At 43.5% G+C, this 22,149-nt stretch overlaps 1 protein-coding gene across 5 annotated transcripts in view; it reads right to left on the reverse strand.

Moving 5' to 3' along the window:
* PPFIBP1 (PTPRF interacting protein, binding protein 1 (liprin beta 1)) overlaps positions 1-21,792 on the reverse strand; it is a 53,315-nt gene extending 31,523 nt beyond the window's left edge. For 4 of the 5 annotated variants that reach the window (XM_009879286.1, XM_009879284.1, XM_009879285.1 and 1 more), the window contains exons 1-6: positions 21,708-21,792; positions 19,506-19,711; positions 8,840-8,926; positions 7,785-7,898; positions 7,100-7,231; positions 233-325 (exon numbers count right to left, since the gene is read on the reverse strand). In XM_009879286.1, the coding sequence (XP_009877588.1) occupies positions 233-325; positions 7,100-7,231; positions 7,785-7,898; positions 8,840-8,926; positions 19,506-19,711; positions 21,708-21,771 (696 nt within the window). In that variant the 5' untranslated portion in view covers positions 21,772-21,792. Of the gene's footprint in view, positions 1-232; positions 326-7,099; positions 7,232-7,784; positions 7,899-8,839; positions 8,927-13,732; positions 14,073-19,505; positions 19,712-21,707 lie in introns of those variants that run through there. The other variant, XM_009879287.1, reaches the window with a different exon arrangement.
* Between the last annotated feature and the right edge of the window lie 357 nt (positions 21,793-22,149).

Raw genomic sequence — 22,149 nt, forward strand, 5'->3', positions numbered from 1 at the left:
GTTAACAGCCAGCTGCATGGTAAGTTACCCTTCATAAAAAACAATGCCCAGATCCGAAAATCATAACATGGAATTGGGAAATAACCCCTGTTGTTAAGTGAGCATCATGAACCCCCGGGACCGAGCGTGCTCGAGATTTTGCAGGATGCAGGCAAAGATTGGGGAAAAGAGAACAAACTTCTCAAGCCTGACTTACACCCTTCTCTGCTTCTTCCCCTCAGCCTCAACTTACTTTGGTGGTTTTCAGTTTTTTCTCATACTGGAGTCTTTCATTGTCCATTTCTCCCACTCTCAAGCGCAGTTCATTTATTTCCTGGATCAAATCCTGAGTGAGAAGAAAAACAAGACCAGAAACAACAAAGAATTTCAGTAATCAGAACAGCTGCCCATGGGTAGGACTGTAAAAACATAGCAGCAATAAAAGTCACTTTCTATACAAAAGTAAACCACCCAAATTCACAGTCAAGTCAGGAAATTCAGAACTTCCTAGATATTCAGGGACCGTATTTCTCAGTTTCTGCATTACTGCACTTAATGCAAGAGGGCATAGGACAAAGGCAGACATAAATTGAAGTTCCATTCCCTGGGCTGAGGGCCAAGAAAGGCCTCCTGCCCTTCTAGCTTCTCAGTTGCTACATGGCCACCATTAGAAGTGGGTAATGGAAAATCACAGCAGCCGTTCTTCGATATGCAGCATCCACACCTTTCCCTCCCCAGTCCTTCCCACCTCAGCCTCACCAGCTGTCACCTGCATTTTCAAAATGTGAAGTGATTACCAAGTAAATCCATGTTTCTGCCACTCAGATGAGCCCCTCTAACTGAGGCACAAATAGAAGAGCCATCACTGGTTTCTACAAGCACAAAGGCATACGTGTTTAAGCATCAGCGGCACCCCTACACCTGAGCTTTGCAAATTCATCCTGGTTTGGAAGAAACTTGCAGCCACTGTCAACTCACATCTGAGCTCTTCAAGAGAATGGCTCAACCTCCTGGCCATCCTGGAGAGCCTACCAGGTTTGGAGGCCAGCCCTTAGTGCTGCCAGCTCTACAACTCCCTTCCTGCAGTGGTTAAGTGAATCTCGAGTTTGACTGCTCCACCAACGTGCCAAGCACTCTTCCTCCAAATTTCTCCATTCTCTAGACAGGGAAATGGGACCTTAAGTGGCCACTTGTAGACCCACAGAAAGTCTGAGAGACAACCAGGACAGAGCTTCTCTCCATATAGGAGGTAACAAACCACAGCTTACTGGGACAATAGTCTTCCTGCTCAGCAGGGGAAAGCTGTGGCTTTTGCACATCTCAAAGATGTCCAGCAAGTTTCTGCCTCATCTATATCTCACTGACCTTTTGTTTATGCATGGACAGCAGATCAGTGTTACATTTGTGTGAAAAAAAAAGAAAATAAATAAAAGAAAATAAAAGCAGTTTCTCAGCAGCTACTGTAATGCTGTATCACCAGGAAACTCATCAGAAGACAAGATAAGCTCTTTGCATACCCTAGAAAACATAAGAGGACTCGAACTGCAGCATGACGGCTTTTAAACTACCACGAAGCTAGTATGGTAATTGGGTTTGCTTGTCTTTCTGCACAGCAGGAAAATCATATCAACGTCAAGCAACGCTGTACATCAAGCTAACAACTGTAAGCACAATTTTTCAGAGCTAATTGTATAATTAATAGAGATTTATAAATTAACAAGCCAGCAGCTGACATTTAGAGGGTACTCATGTGTCCCTAGTAGCACCTTGCCTTCCAGCCCCATGCCACATTTTCTGAGCACGCAATTCTCTAGTTATTATTTTCTGCTTAATGAATCAGATGACAACAGAGCAGCCCTTGCATTTCTTTAACAATATCCAAGCTCAATTACAAAAACTACAAGAAAAATGAAAATACAGAACATTTTGATGCTATTAGGTATGACACTCTGATTGGGGTACTCCTGTAATTCCTCAACAACTCTTCAATGTGTGACCTTTACAAAGAACATCACTCTTCTAAGTATAAATGTACATAGACATCAGTCTGCATGACTGCATCAATCAAGCTGTTTCTTATCAACACCAAGTGTTCAAGATCTCTAACAAATGTATGTTCCCAGGGCTGATGGTCAGCTTTGGCAGTATGACAATTGATTTGTTTGGGGCTCTTCTCTCTTGCAGTCATCATTTTTCGCTTTGGCATGATCCAGTATCAAAATCTGCTGTGCAGCAGTAACTGCTGAGGTTGTTGCCTATACATTTATCACTTGAACCATGTGACTTCTGAAATACTGAAGGAGGAGAAGGAAAGCAGTTATCCACTTGTGAGGCAAAACAAATAACACACCAAAAATCTTCTTTTATGAAGAAAAGTAAGCACAATCCAATATTGATTAACAGCAGTGTCAAGATGCACTCACAATGCCACCAAAAAGAGAGTAATCTTGCAAGCAGATTCCAAGACTGTAAGATCTTGGAGTCGAAAGTAAATTCTTCTGCTTAATCTCTTATGGGCCTTGTGGGTAATTAGAACCTTTACCACTGGTAACTGGTCACCAAAAAGACTGTGCAATTTCTCAAGGGTTAAAAAAAGAACTAAAGACAAGTTCTGACAGTGTGCTTTGCCCTAAAGATATTTTCAATTACTCTCCTCCAAGTACAACACTAACCCATGTTTTAAGTTATCTACAGCTGAGTAACTGTAAGTGACATTCATTCTCATCTTTTTGAGGCAGAGGAGGATATTAAAGATTCAGCAGGTTCCATATATGGACCTTCACTAGCACAAGAGATGCTCAAGACTTGCATAAATGAGCAGAGGAAAAAGAAAAGGCCCAGCCAGAGGTGTCTTTCCTGCTACTGAATTACCATTTAACTTTGGGCAAGCTGCCACAGGTAGAGATTGCCAAGGGCAATGAGGTTCCCCAAGAAATCTTAATCCTCCCAGTGTATTTTGCTTTTCTGCTTGCTGCCCTGAAACATTTACCCTCTTCTTCCACTCTTCTCTGTTCAATTGATTTTGACTACAAACCTTTCTCAAAAAGGACTGTGCCTTGTCCCATCCTGCAGCAGCCTCAGCAAGGAGATCACAGCATTGTTTGAAACCTGAAGGTGACAACTACTGTAACTGCTAATGACCTGAAGAGCTTTTGGGACCAACGTGATGCATGGGATGTGTCCTGTAGTACTCAGAGCGTTGCACAGTTTCACTATGGACAAATCCCTCCTGACAAATTTGGTGACCTTCTATGATGGGGTTACAGTGTTGGTGGATAAGGGAAAGGCAACTGACATCACCTACCTGGACTTGTGCAAAGCATTTGACACTGTCCTGCATGACACTTTTGTCTCTAAGTTGGAGAGACATGGCTTTGATTGATGGACCACTCAGTGGATAAGGAATTGGCTGGATTGCTGCTCTCAAAAAGTTGTGGTCAATAGTTCAGTGTCTGAGTGGAGACCAGTGACGAGTGGTGTTCCTCAGGGGTCAGTACTGGGGCTCGTGCTGTTTAACACTGTTGTCAGCGACATAGGTAGTGGCTTTGAGTTGCACCCTCAACAAGTTTCCCAATGACACTGAGCTGTGTGGTGTGGTCAACACGCTCGAGGGAAGGGATGCCATCTAGTGGGACCTGGACAGGCTCAAGAGGTGGGCCCAGGCCAACCTCATGAAGTTCAGCAAGGCAAAGTGCAAGATTTGAGTTGGGGAACATCCAAGCACAAATACAGGCTTAACAGTAAGCGGATTGAGAGCAGCCTGTAGAGAAGGACTTGGGGGTGCTGGTAGATGAAAAAAGTGAATATAAACCAGCAATGTGCACTGGCAACCCAGAAAGTCAATCACATTCTTGGCTGCATCAAAAGAAGCATGGCCAGCAGGTCACGGGAGCTGATTCTGCCGTTCTGCTCTGGTGAGACCCTGCCTGGAGTACTGTGTGTAGCTTTGGGACCCCCAACACAAAAAAAGGACATGCACCTGTTGGAGCAAGTCCAGAGGAGGGCCACAAAGATGATCGGGGGTTGAAGCACCTCCTACACAAGGACAGGCTGACAGAGCTGGGGTTGTTCAGCCTGGAAGAGAAAAGGCTCCACGAAGACCTTATAAGCGGCCTTCCAGTACTTAAAGGAGGCCTACAGGAAAGATGCGGAGGGACTCTTTATCCAGGAATGTAGGGATAGGACAAGGGTTATTGGTTTCAAATTGGAAGAGAGTAGACTTAGATTAGATATTAGGAATAAATTCATTTCTGTGTGGGCAGGTTGCCCAGATAAGCTATGGATGCCTCATCCCTGGATGTGTTCAAGGCCAGGCTGGATGGGGCTTTGAGCACCTTGATCTAGTGGAAGGTGCCCCTGCCCATGGCAGGGGGCCCCGGCCCATGGCAGGGGGGTTGGAACTAGATGATCCTTAAAGTTCCTTCCAACTCAAACCATTCTATCACTCTATCACATCAAGATTCCATTCCATCACATCAGGATCTGAGACCAGACCAAAAATCCACCGAGTTCCCTGAGTTCATGGATCCATGCAATGAAACAATCACCCACACAGCGGCCAGTGTATGGCACCTGCTTTGCTTGCGCTTAACACCTCCTCTTCAGGCACCGATAACTGGGTTAAAATACCTCTGTTCCTGTCTCAAAAACCTGCGCAAGAGGAGAGTCATGAAATGGTCCTCTTCTGATCCAGAGTCAGGTCCCACCACACAAACACCCAACAGCCATTCCTTGCATGGATCCATGAACAGCGCTGGTGAGGTGGGACACACAGAGTCCTGTTTCCCAAAGCCCTCTTCTTCTCTCATGTTACTTGTGCTCTTCATAGCTGGCCCAGCAAGGCACAAAAAACCAATGATAACTTTTCAGGGGTCAGACACTTCCTCACTGGCACTGGAAACACAAGCTACATTCATCGTTTTGCTTCACTCAGATATTCATCTGTACAAAGGAGACTGGTGGTGTTTAAATCTTGAAGAATTCCCCATGAGTGAGCCACTTTACCCTCTGGCTGCTGCTTCAAAGACCATGTCTGGTTATGGACTCCTCCCTAAATAAACTCACTTGTACGATATTTTCTTACATAAACTCAGTCCAACTCAGACCACCCACGCTCTTTAAGGAAAATAACACTGGTGTCTGCTGAAAAAGTGGAAAGACTGGAATGATTTAAAGAACAGGACAATTATAAATCTCTACTAAGTATACAATTAGCTTTGGAAAAGCTGTGCATTTGTGAACACCTAGAAAGTAAAAGTCCTAGAGCATCACAGAAGAAAAGCTTACATATCTAGTGAAGCATCTGTTTAGAGAAAGAACAGGGAATATGAGAAACCTACCAAGCTGGAATGGGAAGTTGCAATGACAGACATAAATAAAAGCGGGATAATATGAAGGATTTAATCTGAATGGTAATTCTGTAGGAGACAGTAGCTCCACAAAAGTTGTTTTAAGATGTCAATGTTGTGAATTCTTTTCTTTTCATTTTCTTTTCCCTAAATAAAAACAGAAGCAATATTCATAGGTTTTCTTTCCCAGTTTGGATACAAACTTTTTTCTCAATTTTGAACGTGGCACGTAAATGTCATGTGTTTTATGGTAGAATATTTAAAATATTCATTTAAATACTCACTCTATATCATCTACTACTTTAAACAGGAATATAATTAGACCAACACTGAATAAAATATTGAGTATTTCTGAATAATTACTGCCTCCAAAATACATACTAGAGATTTTTGCATGGCTGAGATCCTTAGAGCTAATTAGTTGTTAATTTTTCCACTGAACAAAATGAAAATTGAGACATAGTATCCCTTTCAACGTCTAAGCCTAAGCCTTTCTACAGGTATAAAGCATTGAAACAAAGAAGAAACAACATAATTTCTATCACACTAAACTACATTATTCTGGTTTTCAAAGGGAGGAACATTTTAGTAATAGTCTATTAGTTCTGGTATAAATATCCAGAGTATAGATCTACATAGCTCCTAATTATAGTAATTAACTTTTAAACATTATATTATTTTTATCAAAGACATTAAGTGTATTTCAAGGTATTTCAGAGAGAAAGGTCTACATAACTACCATGCAGATAAGTGGATTTTTGGGGGTCTGTACGTTACTTAGGACATGTCCAAAGAAAGTAATTTAAAAGCAAGCCTAGCTTCTGCTCTTATGCTTGCAAAGCAAGTGAGGAACGACACTTTACTGGAAACTATGTAGGATACTGGAAAGGAGTTGGTAAATCACTGACTGAAGCAGAAAGGGCAAATTTTGTCTGCTGTGATGACAGTATGGCCTTTTTCCTTCTAGAAGTGAATGACATCTGGAACATCCACAATAAGAACACCTTGCATTTCAACTTGTTTATGAACCCTGAATTGGAAATTTTGTTCTGCTGCCCAGACATAGACTACAAGATACTTTCTGATATGAGGTATGTCACCTTGGCAGCTAAGCTCAGCCTGATTCTTGGAGTTTCCTGGAAGAACAGGGTTTGCCCACCTGCTCTGAGGCTTTCAAACACAAGCAAGGTTCAGTCACAACAGATCTGTGGCACACAGAGGGCAAATGCCTGAAAAGATGTCTGCCAGGGAAGGTAGCCCCACCTGGCACTGTGCACTGCTGGGCTTGATGCCAGGCTGAGGTGAGTAACTGATGGCTTCTCGGTCCTGGGCTTCTGTAACCTTCAAAATGCCCTCACAGTGAGTCACCTTGTTCCCTTAAACCAAAACCCAAATGTTATGTCTTTTAGTACACTGTGCTTTCGCTCATGTATGGTTTTTGTACTTGCAATGGGCTTAAGCATTCATTTGCCTCAGACATGCCTAAGAAGACAGCAGTTTCAGGCTGGGACAAGATTCATGATTTTATTTACATCCATCCTAAATGCCACCCCTCCTGAGATCTGATGGTGAGAATCAAAAACTGGTTTTGCAAATCTCTCTTTGTAAAACTGGAGTTTATCAAAGAGGACACTATAAGAAATACATGTTTCAATGTTAAATATGAGCTTTGCCTGGCAAAAATAATAATAAAAAAAATAGTTCCAGGATATTTTCAGATAATTTGAAGTCACACACAGCTTTCACAATTTATTCTGTTGGGTTTTACTCACCTCTGTGTCTCTGAATCTGTCCTCATAGTCCAATCTATCCTTCTCTACTGATGTAAGCTTTAACTTCAGAGTGGATATCTCTGCCATAAGATCCAGCTTCTGAGTTTCAAGGGATGTTCTGCTTAAAAGCTCCTGATTCAAGATAAAGAGGAAAAGAAGAGAATTATTCATCCATGGGGGAGAAAACAGTAATTTACTTCCACAGCTAAAGGCCTTTCCCCTGGGGACAGCATCACCCTCTTCCTTGCACTATCTGAAGCCCTGGCACACAGCTATTACCCATCTGACTGACTCCAGGCACCTAGGATGCTTCTGAGATGATGGGAGCACTATCACAGGTCAACTGCCAGGATGAGAAAAACGCCTGTCTGTCATCAAAGTGGCTCTGGACAGCAAGGAGCTTTGAGGGGAATCCACCTGCCCTGCCAGAGGCTTTATTCTGAGTCTCTTTGAAGTTCAGTGAGGAAAGGCTCAAAGAAGAGCAGAACTGGATCCCTACAGTGTAAAACAGCACTGACATTACTAAGCACAAAGACTTTAAAGCAAATATAGTAGAAAATTATCACTTAGTTAAGAGACATCAAGGAGTGCAACGCCTTGAAGTACACTGCTCTCACCAACGCAAAATGCAGTTCATTAAGACAGAATGAAGACAGACAGCAAGAGACACGGGGCTGAGAAATACCTGCTGCAGCATCTCTTCTGTGGCATTCAGCTTCTCCCTGTGCTCCTCTAGACAGAACTCCAGATCCCGAATCTTTTCTCCTTGGGCCTCCACCTGGTCTGTAAGCACACTTACCTGCAGAGCGGAGAAAAGGGATGCGGGTTTTAGTACCTTGCACCCACATCATATGTGTTACCTGAAGAATCGTACGTAACAGTGCTGGATGGGCCAAAGATAAAACGGGACCATAGAGGGAGGAGAAGGAGAAGCAGAGCTCTGCAGTGGATAAAGGGAGGCAACAAAAGGAATGTGGCAAAAGGAGGGAAAGCTCTCCCCGCTCACACTTAACCAGAATTTCAACCAAAGTTCTGGCAGACACATTGCAATTTTGCACCTCTCCTCCTGTCTTGTCCTGGAAGTTTTCACAAGGGGTGGCTGCTGCATTTTACAGCCAACAATTATGCCTTTGCCTTGACAATACATTAACTAAAACCCACTAGCTCCTACCTTAACAACCTAATAGCTAAACCTCACTGTATATAATTTATTGTCCTTTCCAAGTGATTGCACACAGTGTACCACAGCATACCTTCTCCTTTTCAGAACAATAAAAGCAAAGGAGGTTAAACCACATGTACTGAGACCAAGATAACACCTTAGATACTGCAGACTGATTCCCATTTTGCCTTTTCTGAATGCAGTTTTTGTTTTAAACAAGCTCTGTCGAGGAAATCTACAATACTGCCGGGAAAGAGGGCAAGCTGCCTAGAGCAGTGCTCGGTGTTGTCACAGTCCCTAGGCCAGGTCCACATCAGGGGACGGCAGGACACCTGAGCAGAACAAGAGGTACCAGGTAGTCCCAAAAAGATATCAGATACACAAAAAGCAAGGCCTTTAGATTTTTCCTGCAGTCTAAATTCACACCTATTCTTAACGTGGGTTGAGTCTCAGGTATCAACAAGACTTCTTAACACTGTCCAAGATGACACAACTGCAAATAAATCCTCCAGGGTTTTATCATATACTATCTTATGCAAGCAAGAGCAGAAAAAAAAATAATTCAGATGACTACTCACTTGAAGAACAAGAGATTCCTTATCATTTTCCAGACGAGCCAGCCTTTCTTGATACACATCTCCATTCCCAGATATATGCCCATTAGTCTGAAAAAGACAGCAAATACTCTGTAGTCAGCTATGGTACCATAACTGTCATTCAACGTTATCAACACAAAAGGAATATTTCTAGTCTGCACCGCACAAGAACAGATTTAAAGTATTCTTCAGCACCCAGAGAGTTACAAATCAAATAAACTGTCAACAAAGGATACATGACCACTGCTCAGGACAAATTTTTTCAGGGGCTTAAAGATGAGAAAGGAGGAATCTTTTGGTGATCCAAGTCTGCAAGGTTCACTTACTGCATATTCAGCATTTTGTTAACAAAATTTGTGCTCAGTGATGTAGTGTGCTAAGCCATACATGCAAAGAGACAAATATCCTGAGACATTCAGCAAGTGAAAAAAACCCCAACGCCCAATCTAGAAAATGTGCATTATGTTTCTTGCAAGTCAAACAATTTTTTCTAAAACACACAGTAAGAGGCATCCTTTTACATCAGGCACATTTTACTGGGTATGGGTGAATGTCTGCACTCTAAATGCATCTCTTTGTAAAGCTGCCTGAGGCTAAAGAGAAACAAGAATACATGTTAATGCTATCAGGGAGTTCAGAGGAATCAGCAACTTTCTTCATAATAACTCCAATGCTTGAGCAGCAGGAAGGATTTTACTCTATCCATATTCAAAGCCGTCTCAAAGCACTTTCTGATGGACGCCACAATCAGATCTCAGCTCGGAAAAGAAATATCTGTTCCCATCATTGCATAAATCGCTCAGAGGAGTCTGAGAAGCTGCTCAGAAATCCAGCACACTCAGCAGAGACTCCCACCGACATTGAGGGGCTTTGATTTCCTTCTGAATATGTGATGAAAAGAAGCTGGGTGATCCTGGTGCCCTGGCGAGGCTGCAGCACAACCCTGCCTTGAGAGGCCACCACCACTTCGGAGCTGCAAGCCTCGGGCTCCTGCTTTGAATCTCCCTTTCAAGCAGCTCATCTCCTCTGATTGCAGGGGATGCCTCAGGAAACCTGCTGGCTGTAAATTCTCTTCTAAGTTACACATCTGACCTCGGGTGGTGGGAGAAACTGCTTCATTTGAGACTGAAAGAATAAAATTCCCACCAGCACCATTTACAGATTAGGCACAAAGCAAACAGGAGGAGGGTACAAAGTATCTGACCTCACCTTAGTACTCTCCAGAAATCAGGCTATTTCCTGGCAACTTTTAAAACAATGTGCGGTACCAAATATGTCTCCCAAGCACACGTGTGTAACTTTCACAAGGTGCCCATAATATCTCCCCTGAAATCACTAAACCTACGAGTAGAAAAGTGTGCTCTCTAGTAATTTCTACCTGTACCTCATGTCATAATGATACCTTGTATGTCAATTACTTAGCAGTAAATTACTAGGCATTCTGACCATCTGGACACTAAGCACCAAGGTAGAAGTACTCTAAACTTCTGAGTTTGCTCCGTTTTGCCCCTGATGTCTACCAGAATTTACCTCATGCCATAGGATTTCCATTCAAGATCAGTGAGATCTTCCCTGTTTAACACTTTAATTTAGGTGAAATAACTCAAAGAGCTTCCCAAATAAATTTGTTAGCTGCTTTAAATTTTGTCACTTGACTCATGTGAAATATAAGCCCAAGGTTTTTGCATATTTTTGCTATTCTGTAGCTATCTTCTCATTTAAAGTCCTCCAGTACATCTCAGGCACCTACTCAGCCCCTATAATAACAGCGTTCATATTTTGTAATACACAACACATTTGTCAAGGCAGCGTGTGCGTGATGCAGGGAAGTGATACTCATTCCTTGTTGCAAGCAGGTTGCCGAGAGTGCAAAGATGACCCTCAATCCTGCTGAGACTAACATGAAAGAAAGTCCTTGTCAATGCACAACCTCAGCTCCCAGTCTCCCAACCACCACATGAGCACCCTTAACCACTGAACCTCCTGATACGTGTAGTCAGCGCAGTCAGACACAAATTAACTAAAAACCAAAGATGGTGTGAAGAAATTACGGGGAGGTAAGTATTAGTTTTGTACTACAATGAAAACGTCTTTATGATGCTGTGAAAACCAATGAGGTGTTCAAGTAGAGTGTTAGTCATCATGCACAGCATCTTGTCAAGACACCTTTGTTGTCAAATTCCATTCACATTTCTCAAAAAAATCCTGTTTTGCACAGCACCTCATACTTGGCTTGAAAATAGGACTGAAGAAAAGGTTGTTCTTCCACAAAACCAAATAGCCTTTGTTGGCTATTGCCAGAAATATTTTATAATATCTTCATAAAAACAGACCTCCTGTAATACACCAAATCCAGAAAACTTCCTGTACAACCCAAGAGCAGTTTGCTTTTTGTTGGAAGTGTTGTAACTTCTGCATAATACCTGGTACTAACTCTCCATTTTTTAGGAACAAAAAGGCAAGAAAGTCACCGACTTTTGTTTCAGTGGGGAAATAGATGAGAGCTGGAGAAAGGATGACACAGAAAGGTCATAGCAGCTACTGCACAGAGCAGCAGCCCCAACACCCCTGATGGTGGTGCAGAAATCAGGGATCTGCAGACAACATCCACACGATGCCTTCCTGCATCTCTCCTCTGCACTGTCTCCAAAGGTAAAAAGTTGATACTTGGCAGGATGTTCTGCCAGAGATGAAGATGGAAGAGAGGAGATGAAACATGGGAAAAGAAGAACACGTCAATGATGGCAGGAGTGAAGAAAAAATGGAGAGGGAAGATATCTAAACACTGGGTATGGGAAAATAGTGCATCAGGAGATGGGGTGGAAGGAATCCCAACAGGGAGCACCAGTCTGCAGGGAGGCCTGAAAGATGCCAGGATGCGAAACCTGGGAAAGCAACACTTGGTGTGTCCTTCAGGAGGAGTTTCTCTCCACCTGGGCACCCGCAGTCTCCCCTGGGACTGAGCCTGGCAACTACTCACCCTGCAAGGCAATGGCTCTGCTTTGGAGAAAAAAAAGATGAAAATCAAAACAAAACAAAAGCAAATAAAGTAAATATTTGATTCAACAGCAATTGCAAGCATATTTGGAGCACTTGGTGGTTCTGGAACAAATTTGCTTCATTGAAGTCAATACAGGATTAACACAGTTTACTAGCTGTGTAAGACAAGCTTTGCAATTTTCCAAAGAAGGTTCTTTTTCATCAGCAACTTAAAATATATCCTCAATTAAGCGGTTCGACTTTGCATATGTTCTCAATTTAGGGATTAATTGCAAAACACGGTATGGAAAGAGAATGTAGATTTACCAATACTGATCTTAATCCAACAAACAAAAGAACAGTTGTCATGATGCCACTGTGGCTTTGCAGAAGTTTGAGGTTAAGGCATTTACTTAAAATGCCTTATAAGATCAGAGTCAGTGCACTTAAAAACTCTGCAAGATAAATCCATGGCTAATCTGTTAAACACGTGCAAGCTTTGTCTGCAATCATGTAAGTGTAAAAAGCCACACTGCTCTGGAGGGAATTATTCCTGTAATAAGTAGAGGCATCACCAAACTTTCACAGCCTGCCTGCCCTCAGTCTTTAATCCCTTTTCCCTGGAAGCAAGTTAGCATTCCAAACCACAGGAAAGTTTTTAGTAGCTGCTGTTTAAAACTCGCTAATAATAATAAAAAATAATTTAAAAAATCCATTTCCTCTCAGTTTCTGAATTCTCCTTTCCAAAATAAAACTCATTGCTAGCCCACCGCAGCTGACACCCTCATTTCCCTTCATTTTCTCTTCTGCTTGTGAGACAAAATAAGCAGCATAAATCACACTATGCCTGCTGTAGATGCCATTTGATTTGCATAGAAGGAGCTGCCACTCCACAGCATTATTTTCTTGTACAGCAGATTGCACAGACTGTTTCGACCACCACAGTCCAGTCAACAGTTGGGTGAGCTGTGCCTGACATCTCTTTCCTGACCATATGGAGTTTAATTAGAGCTTATCGACATGCTTACGTTGTTCAGGTCATTATAATACACATTACCTACACTTAGTTAAGCACAGCCACCACTGTTCTGCTTGTTCACTCGGTTTTAGAGAGTGCCTTGCAAGGGGCTTCCTCCAGCCTCAGCCACCTCAGCATCACTGGGTGTGCCATGGGCAGAGCCTCAAGGTTTTCCAAGCAAAGTGTTTACCACTGTTTCTCCTGCGATACAGAGCTGTGACAGCTTTATCCTCTGTAAGTATCAATTCTTTCTTAAATTCATAGAATCATAGAATAATTAAGATTGGAAACAACCTCTAGGACTGCCTAGTACAACTGTCAGCCCAGCACTATTCATACTGGTCCAGTCTGTCTGAACACAATCCATACTAGTGCTTAATCAGTTTGTGCGGAGAGCCCACCACTGCCCTCCCAAACTGCATTTCACGCCTCCCTACTCATCGCTCTGAATATTTGCAGCCTGCTGTACATGTTCTGGCAGCAGGCAGGCAGACCTGCTGCTAAGCTTTTCCAAAAGTTTACAGATTAGCCCCTCCTTACAGAAGAAGCAAGAGGGAAAAAAGCCCACAAACCCACTCAAGCCCCACCACGTTATATTTTAAAGGTTTCACTACAACAAAAGTGAATTACGAAAGAAAACCACCAGACAGACCTTCACTTCACTCTGTGTTTACCTGAAACATTTTCTAAATATCAGTAATACAGCTGTTGAATAGGGAAGATGCAACCATTTCAAAACATTCTGTTTCTTCAACAGCAGCTCAGCTGGTATCTCATGCAAGAGAACGACAAAATGTTTATTCCCTACCAGCGTTGCCCAGCTATGGCTTTGTCACTCGGAGAAATGCAAGAGCCAGAACAAACACAGATAGCCTTACCTTATTTAGCCAGACGCAGTGTCCGTGAATGTCCCAGCTATACTCCATGCTGGTCATGACTATCTTCATGCATTTAAGGACGTGAGAGACTGTGGCAGGCAGCCGAGGCCGAGAGCTGCAGCCCCAGCACCGCAGGCGCCCGCTGTCTGGGCTCTTCTGAACCGAGACGGGGAGGTTAAGTGACGGCAGGTTTCCTCGCCCAGCCAAGGATGGGGGTGAACGTGGCAGCGGAGCGGAGCGAGAGATGTGGGAAGCAAGCGGAGCCGTGAAGCAGCAGCGCTCCTCAGGCGGAGCGAGCAGCTCCTCTAGGGAATTAACACATCAAAGCCCGGGAAGAACTGCTGAGATCCTAACACTCAAAAGCCAGGCAGCAAGGCGGCGGAGGGGGTGTAGAGTAGGGAGGGTGTAGAGTCGTGTAAACCTAACCTGGAGTACTGGCAACCCCACGCAGGTGGGAGCTGGCCATCTCCACCTTCTCTCCTTGTTTGACAGCACAACCCCCTCCTTTGCACTCTCCTGGCCCTTCAGGAAACATCCAACCCAAAAGCATACGAGAAAAAAAAGCGATTCCTACCCCTTTATGCAACTACAAAGTAAACAGGAAGGAATTTTCTTTTTCTGGATGGGCTGTTAATTGTAACAGCTGGAAGAGCACATGTAATTTGCTTGTACGTGCCAAGAAAAAGAGGAAGGAAAAAGTTGATTCAACTGTCCCAAGTCTCATGAGTGGCTTGTCTCAAGTTTACATCATACTTAAGAATGACATAAAATGTAACAGGAACAACCAGCTCTGTCCTCACGTTTAAATTTCAGTTTACCCAGTAATGGCAACAAACAAAATCCTTAGAGACTCCTAGAGGTCTGGGAGTCCTGTGATTATCTCAAAACCCATAGCTTTTATCATTAAAAAGAAACATTTACAATTACCGCCAATCTCAAAAACATGAATACCAAATCACCCAGAACAAAAGAGCACAGCAGAAGTGGAGCCGAAGCTCTGTTTTTCAAGCCAGACTGATGCATTTTGGATTGAGAATGGTGATTTTCAATGTCTCTGCCATCGGGGCTTCCCTACGTTCCAGTGTAGGATCATACAGGTCATTCTTAGGGCCAATGAACTCATCCATGACGCATGAATATGCCACACCACAACATGCTATAAATGAACCCGTATTGTCTTCCAGTGTTAAAAACACACCAATCTGGATGATCCCCTTTAGCAAGAAGCAGTCCTGTGTTTCAAGAAGTTTGAGAGGTAGATCTCTCACAGACAAAAGGTTTTGCCAGGAGGCAGTTTATGATGACAGGCTTAAGCAGTATCACAAGGCTCCTTTCATAATGCAGCTTGAGGAGGGATCTCAAACAGGTGTTTGGTGGTAAATGCCAATGTGCCACATGTTACCAAAGGACTTTGGAAAGCTAAACTCAACATAAGCAGAAGTGAAGCCAAATGAATGCACTGTACACCCACACCAAGACAAGCAAGCAATAAACTTTGGTTTGAAGACAAGACTTTTCCATTAATAAGAAATATGAGATTATTTCCAGCTAACCAAACCACTCCCCCAACTTGGGAATCACCCTGTCATCCAAACAGAGCAATATATCTCTGTAAGATTACAAGCTACATTTATCCAGTAAGGAAGACTTCTCTCTGAAATCTAATAGCCTCTCGTATTAACTCTCATTACTTCCAGACACTCTCTGGAAGAACCAACTTGTTGAAGGCGTGTCAAAGTCTGAAGGTGGTCTGTGAGATGACAGATCTGCTACTCACAGCAGCAACGCTTTGGATTGCACAAGCCCCTATGGGAACCATAGCTCAGATTAACTATCATCTTCAAATGAGCCGAAAATGGTTTTTGAGAAACCTTTGGAGGCCCTAAAGTTTTGTTTGTCTTCAATGATCTTACAATCAACTTCAGAAATTCACTTATGGAGTGAAAAAAAAACCCAAATAGCAATATTATAACACATATTCAAATTGAGAAAGTCACTTCCAAAACTAAAACCACTTGCTGAGGATTTTAAAGAAAAAGTATATCCTGTTTCTTCCTTTCCAGGAGCACACACTTTAAAGGGGAGAAGGCACACAACAGGACCTACATACACAAGTTCAGATCAGAAGCTTGGGGAAGCTGGCTCTGAGTTGTGGGAAGAGACTGTCCACTAACTTCTACCCTTCACCCTCACTTCTAACAAGACACAGTTGGTTTCTTCTTTCTGGGAAGACTGTTGCATAAGATGTATTTTTTTTAAAAAAAAAAAAAACTGTCAAGAAAAACAATAACCAGAAAGAAAACTGTCTCTTTTTTGTTTCAGCTGAAGAAAAACTGAACAACATTCATGATTGGAAGTAAGGTTTCTGAGAATTTTTCTTCAAAAGACGGATCTATCAGCTTCCAGCTAGACACAATGGGGCTGCCTTGGTCTTGCAAAAGGTAGAGTTTCATTTAAAATGGTCTTGTTACTGGTGACGATGATAGAGATTATTCACACGTTGTCTATAGTCAAGCCAGAAGTTCCATTTCCTCAGAGTACAGCATGTGTTTTATTAAAGCACACATCGGAATACATGAAACATTTCTGTTGATCAGGACAAATCTGAAAAAACTCCAAAACTTTGGAATAGTTACGATCTGGCTATGGATTTCAAGTCTGGCCCCAGTGAAAGCACACAGTCCCAATATATCTGAGCTTAGAAAAGGCCTCAGCTCCTTTCCAGACTTAGAACAAACGGCATCATTTGTTATTTTAACCATGACATTCACCTGCCCTCCACTTACACAGGGAGATGCGAGCAGGGTTTCAACAACGCAGAGATCAGTTTTGAGTTGTAGACAGTCAACTATAAATGACACGTTATAGTTAAACTGGCTTATTTGCCCAGCACAAAGCTGCAAGAGCAACTTCTCTGAACTCCCCCTGGGGACCAACTGATGGATTCTCTTGGAAGAGCTCCACCAGATGTGCGGGCACTGTACGTGCACTCTGGTGTCACGTGGCCATTTGGCATCCACCGGTTAAAAAAAGATCAGCGTGAGGCATTTTAACTCGTTGGCCCTTTTTGAGTGCTCGCACAGACTTCCCTAACATGCTGAGAAGAGCAGGAAGGAAGCGGTCACTAAGAAGCGGTACAGGGACATGGGCTGGCCAATACAGTCATGGCAAAATTGAATACTCTGCCCCATTTCACAGAAGCGAGAAACTTCGGAGACTGTTGTCAGACCATTTTCCCAACTAGGGAAACCATCAGCGGCTTCCCTGTAGGGGCCAGGAGAAGATTTTTCTCTTGTGAGACACTGTTTGGCAGCAGCAAACACTATTTTTGTTTTCCTCTGAGACACGAGAGACTTGCTTACAGCTTCAGATGGGATGTCACACACCAGTTCTAGCGGCTCGGGATAGCCCAACAGTGGATGCAACTTCTTTGTGTGTGGAGCATTAAATCAGTTTGAAACCAAGGAGGTATCTTTCCATTCCTCAGTAAGGATGGGCAGAGCTGCAGAAAGCCTTCCTGCAAGTCATCCCAGCTTCATGTAACACCTTCCTGCTCAGACAGGGACCAGCAACACTTGAAAATCCCATGCTTGTAGCACAGTACAAAGTTTAACGTTCAGTCTTTCCTACTAGGAGCTTTAAGGACGCCAGACAGCATAGGGGAGTAATTTGAGGCAGACCGAGGAGAAGCCTAGATGGAATAGCTATTTTCTGCAACCTTTTGTACACACAACCCTTGTATATCTTTTCCAGTGCTCAGGAGGCACTAGGCTGAATGGCACAACAGGCCCCTTCCTCTCGCAGATTCAACCCATGGCTGGAAAAAACCCCCACACTACCGTGTTATTGCCATGCAGTGATCTACATCACATGGGTGCAGATCCTAACAGCCAGGCATCCCTAGATCACATACCACAAGTGGCAACGACTGGCCTTCACCTCATTAATCTCAAGAGGCATTGCAGCCTCCAGCTGTGGTGCTGGGCCTACTCACTAAGCATGGACTACTGATGTCTATGCACGCCATGTGGAGCAGTTAATTTTCCAGAGGTGTTTGTTTCGCATACGAACGTGGGTTTTTTTATTTATAAAGACCATACTTGCATGAAACCTGTTATGTCCTTTGAATTCTGCTTCACACAGAGCACAGACTAGTTACAGCGATGTTCACTGCTGTACATTAAACAGGAAGGAAACGCTGATGTTAGCATGAACTCTGTGTGTTTTAAAGATCTGACTCGAATGCTGCTCCTGTCTCCTCCTCCTGATCTCAGCGCTGGCTGCCACGCTTTGACAGCGGGGGCGAGATCCAAATCCCACTGGAGGCAGTGGGAAAGCTCCCACGCGCTTCATTAAGTTTCAGGCATTTTCAAGTGAGAAGTTCAAAGCAAAGAAGAAAGCGAAGGGGAAGCATCTCTGTCCTCAAACCTCTCTGCAAGAGCTACAGAAACCAGCCCAGTTGTGCCCAGGTTCCCATCCCTTCCCACGGTGCCACTAGATGGCACGATGGGTCACCCTGTGCTCCACGCCTGGCCTGATGTCCTCAGCCACGGGGTTTGGCACACACAGCCCTGCACCCACCACACTAAGCACTGAAACACATCCGTTTATTGAGATAGAAACATTTTTCACAAGATCAGCCATGGCCTCAGGGTGACCGAACCCTTTCTGAGGGGGTGTGATGCCCATCCTGAGAAGGGATCAGGAGACGCTGGCTGCCCATTCCAACAGCAGCAAGGCACAGGGTGCACTACAGAGCCACCATGGTGGTCTGTCCTGCGTCCGACCCAGCCTTCACTCCCATTGCTGCAGCACAGTGTTACCATGGCCAACACCAAGTGTGGGAGGCAGCAGGACCCAGACACTGTTTTAAAACAGATTCAGCAAAATACACAGAAGCACACACTTGCTGCAGTCGTTTTTAACAGCTACAGGCTGACTTACAACCTGAAGCAAAAAAACCTCTAGAAACGAGTCACAGCACAAACCCTGCCACAGATCATGAGACCAAAGACTCATCTTTGGACCTGCTAGGAATTTACCAGTCACAAGGCATCTGAAGACATAAAACAATGGGGTCTTTTGAAAACGAAGCTGTTGTAACTCACTTTCTGATAAGCACTACATTTTATTTCCTAGGGTAGTCTTCAGGTAGTCTTCATTCAAATAAGATTTGATTTTTGGTGAAAACCAAGTGTTAGGGAAAGAACAGCCTCATCAGGTATTATTTTGGTGTATTTTTAAAGCAAGGTGACAAAACCTGGCAGATTTACAAACACAGAAAATAAAAATTTGGTTTGGTATTCAGATTAAAGGGATGCTGCGCTTATACTACTTACCTCTCTCCTAAACCTGGTAAGGAAGATCAGAAACAACATTGGCCCTTGTAGAAAATATGCTGCCAAAAATGCTTTTTAGTGAGAAGTTCATACTGAAAACAACTTTCTTCCACCCCGTTTAAGTATCTGATTCTTATAAAAATGTCTTTCCTCCAAGATAAAACCCCAGTTACTGAAAATTTTTTGCTCCCTAGAGTGAGCCATGGTGGCACATTAAAGAAAGCACAGGCCAACCCACATGAGGTATTTGAGCAACACCTTTTCAAGGCCTCACAGCAACATCTCCAAACCAAAACCTCTTCCCTTTGGTTCTTTGCAATTGACCGTAACGTTTTTAAATGCCATGCATAAAACACTGCCCCGCTGCCTAAGCCTGCCCAGCTAACATACAAAACAAGCACCGTTATGGGTGAAAATCAAAGACAAGACCGTACCATTTGACTCTGGAGCCATTCGATCAGAGCCTCTGCTGTCGAGTCTGGGACTTGGCAGCGCAGCCCCTCTCTCTCGTCCGCTTCCATCACCTCCAGCAAGCCCCGCAAGTCCTCCACCAGGTGCAACGCCCGCAGGCTCCCCATGAAGGGGGAGGTGGGGGACTGGCAGTCGAAGATGCCATTGGAGTACTCCAGTGCCTTCGAACCTGGAGGGAGCAAAATGGCACAGGGTCAGGCACGCCACAAGGCTGAGAAATGCTGGATGGCACTTGCTCCCAGTGGGCGTTTATCTGAACCAAATTCAGTGCTGGTGCTCGATTCTACTCGCACTACGCAGCAATTCGGAGAAGGGCAAGTCCTTGCTACAAGGATAAAGTCTCCAGTGAGAAGGAGATGGGCTGATGTGACAGAGGACGTGTATGCCACGACTGTACCCACGGGTTCGAGGTGCAGGCTGGGCTCCTGCTCCTTGGGATGTATCAGAGGCAGACAGCATCAGCAAATAGGCTCTGCTAACCCTCTGAGTCACCCTGTTGGGACTGCGTGACCCAAGTCAGACAGTGATGGTGTCCAGAGGAAACTGCATTGTTCATGTATGACTATGTTACACTGCTCCAAGGCACTGGAAATTTTTTAAAATAATCAAGAGAAGAAAATGAAGATAAATACAATGGCCAAATCACTTCTACGTGAGAATAAGTTTTAAACCCAGCAGTTTGACATCGGAGCACTGACGTGCATGGTAATAAAGAGAAAAAGCTCTTATTTGCATAAACTCACAGTACGCAGACTTGACCTACATTAAAAATCACTGTACGTTAAGGAAGGAAGGAAACTATGAATTCAGGATTACGGTTGATTTAAGTCAACCTAGCTAATTCCAACTATAATTTCAGCACGCTGCTTTGTGACCTTAATACTGTAATGCCTCGGCACAATGAGACGTGCTCATGACAGTGCATCATTCGTACTGTCAACTTTTGAAAACTACAGCGATATGCCATACACGCACTTTGCATGAACTTTGATTCACCTCATCTGGCAAACCACAAAAATGTAAGTATTCTGCTAATTCCCTTTGAAAAAATGAGAGAGAGAAAAATCTCCCAAACAGCATAGGATTTGATATCCCTTTGTTACATTACTTTAAAGGTCTGTTCAGACACATGGATAAATGAAGTGGTGACTTAAACATCCCAACATCACATTTTATTTTTATACAAACCTCACCCTGCTGTAACCAACTTAAGCTCTTGAAAACACAGATACATGATCAGATCCAAAAACCAGTATCTACTTACGGAAATTACTAAAGTCATAGCTTATATGTACTTTTAGAGATTATTATGATCCAAGTGAAGCCACCTTACTTGAGTTCCTGCTACGTGTCCTTAATTATCTTTAGGCAAACTGCAGAGAAAGGTCATTGTTCAAACAAAGCACGCACTGTAGGATGATTTTTTTCTCTAAGGGAATATATTTTAAGTGGAGCTATTAAAGACTTTATAACTGTGTAGTTATCCTTGCAGAATATTTTTTTCAGTTTGGCTAGCTGTTTGCATAGCTCTGCTGGAATAGGATTAAACTATTAACTTCTTGCTGCTTTGCTTCTCTGTGTTGTGTACTTAAATTATTTTCTAACTCACTAGACTCAACTTAAAAGCCTCTCCTTGATCCACCTAGAATTTACAGGTACTTATAAAAAACTCAAATGTCCAAGACAGGTGCAAGCCAAATGTTTGGACCCAAGGCATTCCAATTCAGAAAAGAAAGGAAAGTTAAATTCATATTTAACTTTAAATTCAAGCCCTTCAGGGTTCAGAGAAGTTCAGGGTAGCCAGTATTAGGCAAACTTACTCTTCCTGCCTTGCATTAGTTCTTTTAAACACACTCATCCTGGTTTGAAATGTGCCTCATCCTTGGCTTTCACAGTGCTGAGTGCACTAGTCAAACTGCATCACTCAGCCACTTTGAGCAGCATTTTGATAGAAGGTAGGAGAAAAACGACAATCCATTTAGCTGTGTCTGTGTGTGAGAGTCTGTGCAATCCCTCCATCCCATTTATTTGTAATCTCTAAACTGTAATGGAAGACACCAAACACAATTGCCAGCACATTCCCTTCTCAGCCTGAAACTCTGCCCTCCAGGTATGAGAAAGGAGGACTGAAACAGCTAAATGAACAAGCTGCCCCAAGTATTTACCTGCTATAATGCCATCCATCTGCTCCAGAGCCGCAGCGAGCATGTCACTTGCATCACTCATCATCTTCTCTCTTCTCAGGAACGATCACCAGCTACACCATAAGGAGCAATAACACACTGATAGTGCGAGTTGGATCCAGAGCCTCAAGTCTGCAATTTAATCTGCAAAAGAGAATTTCATTTCACTGCATGTTCTCTGAATTCAGACACCACTTTGGCCAGACCAGGAGGAAGACTGGGGCCATTTGGTGACCGCAAGACTTGAAGGTGTTCACCGCCAGGCATGAAACGACACCAGAGTCGAAACACCAACCTGATAACCCAGTTTATACTGTTGATTATCCCGTGGCCTGCTCTGCCCGCAGGTCCATGCCACTGAAGGGACATCCCCTAGGGTACCTCAGAAATCCCACATGGCACTTCAGGAAAGCTTGCATAGAAG

The sequence above is a fragment of the Apaloderma vittatum genome, unplaced genomic scaffold (genome assembly GCF_000703405.1).
Source record: "Apaloderma vittatum isolate BGI_N311 unplaced genomic scaffold, ASM70340v1 scaffold6032, whole genome shotgun sequence".
Taxonomy (NCBI): domain Eukaryota; kingdom Metazoa; phylum Chordata; class Aves; order Trogoniformes; family Trogonidae; genus Apaloderma; species Apaloderma vittatum.